Source organism: Alligator sinensis, unplaced genomic scaffold (assembly GCF_000455745.1).
Source record: "Alligator sinensis unplaced genomic scaffold, ASM45574v1 scaffold570_1, whole genome shotgun sequence".
Classification (NCBI taxonomy): Eukaryota; Metazoa; Chordata; order Crocodylia; family Alligatoridae; genus Alligator; species Alligator sinensis.
This window is the reverse complement of record NW_005841997.1, coordinates 2,379,152-2,387,457: the sequence shown is the minus strand read 5'-3', so window position 1 is coordinate 2,387,457 and position 8,306 is coordinate 2,379,152. Positions and strand designations below refer to the sequence as shown.

General features: G+C 41.6%; 1 protein-coding gene across 6 annotated transcripts in view; it reads left to right on the top strand.

Moving 5' to 3' along the window:
• GNB1L (G protein subunit beta 1 like) overlaps positions 1-8,306 on the top strand; it is a 56,244-nt gene that overhangs the window by 33,923 nt on the left and 14,015 nt on the right. For all 6 annotated transcript variants that reach the window (XR_003093555.1, XR_001357852.2, XR_003093554.1 and 3 more), the window contains 2 exons: positions 853-951; positions 6,028-6,243. Coding sequence is in view for 3 of the 6 variants with exons in the window: in XM_014518961.2 (XP_014374447.1) it covers positions 853-951; positions 6,028-6,243 (315 nt within the window). In the remaining 3 variants the exon portion in view is untranslated. The remainder of the gene's footprint in view (positions 1-852; positions 952-6,027; positions 6,244-8,306) is intronic.

Below are 8,306 nucleotides of genomic sequence, written 5' to 3'. Positions count from 1 at the left end.
GTCCAGAGCAGACACAGGCAGCCCCTCTGCGGGCTGTGCGCGACTGCAGCGCAGGGTGCCAGGCATGGGGAGAGGGAGGGGCCACTCCCTCCTCCTCCCCCCCCGTTGCTCCGCTTTTCCTGGAGCCACTTTTCCCTGGCACCTTCCCCCTTACCTGTGGTTCATGGTCTCAGGCCAGAAGCCCCAGCTGGGCCTTCTGGCTAGGGGCTGCGTGGGACCTGCTGTTGTGGGAGCCCACTGGGCTTCCCCTGGGTCCTACTGCCCTTGGTTTCTGTCATTTTTGACAGGAGCCAAGGGCAGATAAATATTTATTTTCTAATTTTTTTAGGGGCCCCGCGGGCCAGATAGAATGGCCTCGTGGGCCGGATGTGTCCTGCGGGCTGTATTTTGCCCACCCCAACGTGTGAGTTGGGATAATACAAGTCTCCCTATGTAAATGTAGTAGGCATGCTCTACAACAGAAATGGAGGAAGAAGCCAAAAGAAGAGGAAAAATGTTTAAAGTAACCTGCAGGTGCCACTTGTCTGGAGAAAGGGTTTTAAAAGCTGGAAGAAACACTGGCGGGTACGAGAGGACAACGCATCATATCCCAACAACCTGGCGTCATTCTCTTACAAAGCAGTGTGTCTATGTAGATAACTATGAATTCTCATACTGCAGTTCCCCAAGCCATTTTGAGCCTGTTTTAATTTAACCCTTCTTTCTGAGTTTCCCATAGACAATGTAATATAAAGAAAATAAATGCAAGAAGAGTTTTCATTAGCTTTAATCGCCTTAAGAGACTTGTGCATGTTTTTACAGCAAAATTGTGACCTGGAGCCTGACCAAATAAACTTGTTTTCCTAATGTCAGGTTCAGGTTTTGGAGCTTCCATCCAAGACATCAGTCTGTACCTTGAAGCCAGAGGCAGGTGCCAAACTGGGCATGCCCATGTGTCTGAAGCTATGGCAGGTAAGGCAACCAGGCTTACTAATTGTGAAATGTTTTCCCTGTGATTCATTCATATAAAGCATATGAATCTTTCTTCACTCAGATTCTGATTTATTGTCAAACCAATCAAGTAATTATACTATTAAAAGGTGGGAGGAGGGGGAGAGATTTGTGAACGTCCTTAATGTAACTTCTAGCTTTCCAAGCTTTAATGGAAGATACATGATCTGCAAATACTTACTGAAAGCTTTGTAACCTTAGGATAGATACTTTTTTTTTTGCATCAGTCAAGAAGAAATGAGTGATGTATAGAAGCCAATCTTTTGATACATATAAAAGGTGCTGAGAAATGAGTAAGGTATTAAAAATAGTAATTTTAAAGGCAGGTTGTGCTCATTTTCTCCAACCCCACCAGCTGGAGAGCAGGTTATTGAACATTTTCATTCTAGACATGCAGCATGGGTGAAGTGTTTCAGACTTGTGTCTGCTTTGAACAAGAAAGGAGAATATAGTTTTTTCCAAAAAAGGTGTTAATGACTTCTGAGGTGGAGACTGTAAATGAATAATTGAGAAACATAGAGTTTAAATTATTTCCCCTATATCTTACAGTCAGTGGCAGTGAGAGAGAGAGAACTTCATGGTCTAACCATTTAGACTACGTTGCTTGCTGTTCGTTAGTGCCACATTATTGCAGATAATTTATAATTTAAAAAAATACTTAAAACCTGATTCTAGCATTGATTCACACTCAAAATTCTTATTGACTTGTGAGGCAACTCCTTGTGAAGTGGTTGTGGGTTTGGGGCAAGCGTCTTGGGGGCCCAGTCTTGCTCCCTCCACAGACAAAGGAGTTTTGCTATTGACTTCAACCAAAATAGGATGGGCCTCTAGACTGAACTCCATAGTAGACTTAAAGATGTATATAACATCAGAAAAATAAAAATAGAATAATTGTACTTTAACTGAACCAATTATGTTTTTAAGAAGGGTAATAAATGTTGAGTTCTCGATGGGAATGAATGGGGGTTTCTGTGTTCAAAAAATTAAATAGCATGAAGGTAGCCAAGAAAATATGCATAGTATTTAGCATTTACTGGCTTTATAAACTATTTTCTACAACGTGTCCTTTCTAATACATATTAATATCACTGTTTCCCTAGACACAGATACAAAATCTTAATTGTAGGTAGTTTTAGTTGTGCTGCTGATCTGGGTCAGAGAATTGTTGATTCAGCATGACCTACGATCATTATTATGATTATATGATAATAGTCATTATTATTATTCCATTATTATGTAAATTAGATGTATTCATATAAAGTAGGAGGGGAAAAAGTGAAGCTACATGTTGGTTTTGAGAAATAACATCTTTTCCCAATGACTGCTGCTTGTCATTGATCTTCTTTGATCTTCTGTTTCTACCTTACATGAATTGGATTGCATTGTAGCTGGAGTGTGTTCTCTATTATAGAAAAATTCTAAAATGTCTTAATGTATAAATGCTTTCAAGGAAGGATGATTTTGTGTATACAAAAGCACAGGCCTAGGAATAGGAAGATAGATGTGAACACCTTTCCGAGCACTTGCACACACTCAGTGACTTCAGGAATTCACATTTCACAACAGATTCTGTAGCATAGTGTGGATAATCCTTCTTTACTTCAGATTTCTCTTAGGGTTAATGGATTAATGTTTGTAAAGCAGTTTTGAATCCTTTAGTGCAGAAGCGCAAATTAATGTATCTAACAGTTAAACGGTATTTTCCTTTCGTTTTTGCATTCATTTGGAAATGGCCTGGTGGTTTCCTCATTGTGAGTATCTGCATTAAAACCGCAGACTAAATGAACACCATCGCCTGTATCACTGTGTCCTTCTGCGTGCTTATTTCAAACCGATCTGTGTATGAAATGATATCCTTCACTGGCAGCAGCTTCAGTTAGAAATGTAGCTGTAGAGTGGGAGGAAATTGAGGGTTAGATTAGGCTTGTGGCTTGAGCTGCGTTGGCTTCTCCTGAGCAATTAAAAAGCTGGCATCAGCCTATTCTGTTGTTTTGGGAGTAAAGCAAAATTATATATATAAAAAAAATCATATTTTGCTAATTCTCTTGGTAAAAGAAGCAGTTCATATGATTGGGTATAGTATCTTCACCTCCCATGATGGATCATATTTGTAAACATATATGGTATGTATGTATGTATGTATGTATATACAGACATACCTGATTGTCCCTCCAGGCTCCCACTGTCCTGCCATTACTATTTGGGTTGGGTAGGATTTGCAGACGTAGGATAGTTAGTTGTCTCTTCAGATTTTTTTTTCCCCAGTTCCTGGGAAAGGCACTGTGTTGTGTAATGTCTGCAAACAATTTGACAGGAATAATGCATGTAGAAACTGGAAATGCAGAGTTATTACTTTATATAAACTATAGCAATTATTCTTCCAGAGTTGACAGCAAATCACGTTTTCTTCCTTCCTTGATAGTTATCCAATGCAACAACAACAAAATGTTCTGCTTAGGAGAAACAATGATTTATTTAAAAAATTCCCCCTGAAACCAGAACATGAGTAGTGAAAGATTTGAGGTTTGGGATTTTTTTGTGGTTTTTTTTTTTTTAATGAGGTCCATTATTAGTGATTGAAGCAAATAAGCTAGTGTGATCCCAACTGCTTTGCAAGGTAGAGATCAAAACTAGTAATCTAGTTGGTTTAAATAAACATATGCTATAGCTTTGCACGTACATCTGTAAATATGTCTGCATAATATGTATAAACATCCTGTGATTTGTGTTATCCTGAAAAAAATAGTTTCTTTCCTCCATGGAAAGCATTGCATGTCTTTTGTTTAAACAAAGCCAGTTTGGGCTCTTGTCTGCAAATTATTGTTATTTTCAAAAGAAATCTTTGGGCCACATTGTCAAAACATTCTTGGCATCCAGTAGTTTTGATTATTTTTAACAGAGACTGATGGGAGATAAACACCTATGAAATGCTGACCACTAAGAAGATGACAAAGGACCTGAGCTAGCCCAAAGATAATTAGTTTTCTTGGCTAGTGGAATATACCCCAGGGACATTGCCATAATGAAATCACGCCCCAGCAATAGAGCTGTACAAATAATTGATTTCTTACTCAAAGAAATTACCCTAAGGTTTTTGTAAAAACATTTTATTTGACCCCAAATTTAGTTTCATTTTTAAGATTTTCTTAAATATTTTCTTAAATTTAGGCTAATTCTGAGGATGAAAGTGTTTTTTTTCAAACTAAAGAGTGAAACTTTTAATTCTGAGAATGTTCAGATGAAACACCCTGACTTCTTCTTAGTGCCTTTCACCTCTTCTTATTCAACCAAAATCCATCAGATGCCATTGACATGAATTTGCATATGTTATTGCTGAAACTCGAGCTACATTATTTTGACAATAAAATATTCAGCTGACAAATTCCCTAACTTCAGTAGGCATGGCTGTTCACCATACAAATGCCTCATAGCAGAAAATGAGCCTTGCTTTTAAAAAAAGAAAGGATCCTGTGGATTAAGGAATGAGACATATCCAGACTTTATTGGGGATCAAGTCCAATGGGGATGATCATGCACACAGGGACTTGGGCAGTGCTTGTCCATAACGAGTTGCTGGAGACCTCTATTTTTTAGCATTAAGAGGTTACTCTATCCAGCCACATGGTTTGTGAAGCTTGTCCCCTTACTTCTGAATTCTCCTCCAACTAAATTCTGGAAGTTTAGCACTTAAACTGCCAGCATTCATGAAGGTCCACTTTCATTCTCTTCCAGTATTGAGTGGAGCTCTTGTCAGGCTACCCATTTTTTATTAGTTGATCTCCTCCTAAAATGTGTTTTAACTAGTGTGTGAGGCATCTGGAAAATGTAATGATGAGATTTTGATGAGTAGAGATTTGTATCATATTAATGATACTTTGGCTAGTTAAGAGAAACTCTATGTGAAGTTAAGATACTAGTAATAATTTATCCTTTAAAAACTTGTTAGATTTTTATTTTATAGGAGAACTCCAAGCCCAGGAAAATTATAGTGGTAGCAGGTATGTTTTAAAAGAATAAAATATGTTTGCATGTGTGTTGCCAAGTGAAGACATCCCTATATATGCTGATGTCAAATCCTGGGTCTCTTTTAATGACTTTTTCTCTATTAAAGATGTAACCGGTGTTAACAGATGCTTGTTTTTCAGTTGCTTTCATTAGGGATTTGCATCCTCACTCACATGACCAGTTACCACTTAAGGGATCATTAGTCTTTTGGCTAGTGCCATGATGAATATTTTCCTTAAGTGTGACATGTAATCCAGTAACGTTCCCTTCCTTGAGTTATTTCAGAGGCTTAAATAAATTAGGTGTCTGCCCGGGGTGCCATGCCCTTTGGCCTATGACATCATTAATCAAAATATCTCTCAATTGGTTACAGTGGGATTCAGACGCCACTGTTAACTCTTTGCTAACAAATGGAGAGAGATTTTTGGGCCTGAAATGACACAGTGTATGTGCAGAAATTTTTGTCATGCAGGGATTTTGGCAACAAAAAACAAGTAGAACCTCATTAGCATAATAGAGGGGCAAAAATAATCCAAGAGTTTATTTGTAATTGGAAAACAGCATGAAAGTGTTGTGAGAAGGTAAAGCATGTGGCTTGGTACAATATTGGACATGTCCATTGGGTGTTATATCAGAAATGATTCTGAAAATTTGGTTCTAATAGTGTGGAGGTAAGGAGCCCAAGTAAAAAATGTAAGGTTCTGAAATCTTCAGGATAATGAGTTTGAGTCAAATAATTTTGAGGGAAGTTTTTGTTATGCAAATAAGTACTTTTCAGTTGCTGAGCATTTGAGAAATGATTTAGCAGTAATGATTCTGGATAAATACCCAGAATAAATGCCCAAAAGGGAAGTACCAGAGGCTGCCTTTAGTGTTAGCATTCTGAGCTTTGTGCTTGCAACTATTCATTCTCTAGGTCACTTTTTCATTACTTTTTCCTGGTACTTGGCCTAAAGTCTGATTTGGAAATAGGAAGACCCAACAATGATGCTTATTTCATGTTTTTCCCCTCCTCTCCCTGTTTCTGAACAGCCTGGCTTTGGGGCATGTCCTTTCCTTATGGCTGGCTATGAGGATGGATCCGTGATCCTATGGAATTTATCAATGGGAAAAATGTTGAGTCGGCTTGCTTGCCACCAGGAGCCAGTGATGAGCCTTGACTTTGACTCGGAGAAGGCCAAGGGGGTCTCGGGTTCATCTGAGAAGGTGCTTAGCGTCTGGAGCCTCGATGAACAGCAGAACTTAAAGGTCAGGATTGTTGGCCCCTTAGTGTCATTTATCCCGCTTTGCACTAACAGTTTGATAGACTAAAAAAATATTTAGTCGTGAAGAAGAGCTGTTGCAGATCTCCAGCTAATTAATCACAGACTGGTTAGAATGCAAGGGGCTGGCTGTGCTAGATGGCTAGTCAGAGAAAGGTGATGTGGTTTTTCTTAAACCTGTCACGTGTTTCTGGTTTTTACCAAGGCTGTAAGAGGCACATAAGGCTAGCATTCTTTGAGCCATCACTTTTGTACCTTAATATATCATTGCCCTCTTGTAAAATGTGCAGGACACCCCAAATTTTATAAATGAAGTGGTTTTACTATAAAATAAAGGTTTGTTTTCTGAAGGGCTCTGCTGGAAAGGATAGAGCTTTCCTTTGACATTAGGGAAAACAGATGTGACTTGGAAATGCTTTACAAATAAAAGATACTAGGTGACTGTCTGGGTTAGGTGCCATTGAAAATTTCAACCTCAGATCTCAAAACAAGTTTCTAATATATCCGTTTATATGCTGTTCTCAATACTTCAATGGGATGGTTGCTTGATTAGCCCATTCCTAAAAATCCATTAAGAACTGCAGACCTCAGCAGTATCAGAAGGAGAGGATCCATCACAACTACATAGGGGATCATGATAAAGGCAAAAATGAATTCAGGTACAATTCACCTCCCCTTGGTAGAGGCAAGCATAGGCCTTACTCTAGATCCCAGTTCAGACTTCCTTATGAGAGGTTGCTGGGTTTGGTGTCCTCTGCCATTGCTTTCTGTGGCACCACCCCAGGAGCCCAGCCTCCTACAGCCCCATATGCTGTGGCTCTCAACCTTTTTGTAGCAGGGCCCATTTGTAGATATTGATGGCCAGTCCCAACCCAGTAAATAGTTTGTAGAAAACAGCCCTGTGGCCCTGCTAGGGCCTTTCACTCCCTACCCACTGCCCCCCATCCCCAGGCTCCAGCCCCTCCACTTCCCCTGTGTGGGGCAAGGGAGGGCACGTGCTCTCCAGATTTCTGTGCTCACAGTGGGCAAAGGGCTGCAGCCTGGCCAGACTGGCATGGGCAAAAGCTGCCTCTGCAGTCCAGTGGGAGGGACCTGGCATGGGAGGTCCAGTCAGGCTGCAGCCCCATGCTTGCTGTGGGTTCATAAATCTTGCTGTGGGTTCATAAATCTGGGGGGGGGTCACAAGCCCCCCCCCCACCTCCCCAACATGTTGCCTATTCCACCCTCCCCACTAAATTTACCTGCAGGGAGCTGTGGGAGCTGCTCTCCACGCTGCCTGGCTGCCACATGAATGCGTGCGCTCACACATGCTCATGGTGCCCCCTGCCTTATTGCCCTCCCCCAAGCCCCAGTCAGCCCTTTGTAGGCTGGAACTCTGCCAGCCTGCAAGAGGAAACCCATAGTTTCCCACATTTTTCTCCTTTAAAGAAGAATCCATTTTTAAAGTCCGTTTGTGACCCTTTCACATATTCTTGCAACCCGCTTTTGGGTTGCAACCCATAGGTTGATAAACGCTTCCGTAATGAATGGTTCTCTGGCTTCTTCAGAGTTCCTTCCTGGCATCTTCAGCAAGGTCCTGAAAAAACCCCACCTCTACTCAGCAAGCCTCAACTCCCTTTTCTAATGGTCTCTCACCACTGCTGGCACTTGTAGAATCATTCCTGGGTGGCTCCTAGCAAATGAACAGGCTTTTACAGAGTCCTTGGAAGTTAAATTTGATGTGCAACCACGGGTTTTGGTAAGGGCTGCCCACTGTGGGCTTGGGCTCCCCACCCTGCTGCCCTCCCTCCAGGGTCTCTACGGCCCAGTGGGCGGGACCCGGCATGGCCGGGCAGAGCGGGATCAGGTGGGGATGCTCCTTGCTGCTGCAACCCTTGTGTCACCCTGGTGAAGTGCTCCCTGCCTGCCTAGCAGCAGTGGGGGTGGTGGCGTGGGGTTGTGCCCCTTCCTGTTGCTGGGTGGGCAGGGAGCACCTCGCCAGGGTGGCATGGGTCTTGCCGTGGCAGCAACATGCTTCCCTGCCACGGCGTGTCCCACCCGCTGGGCTGC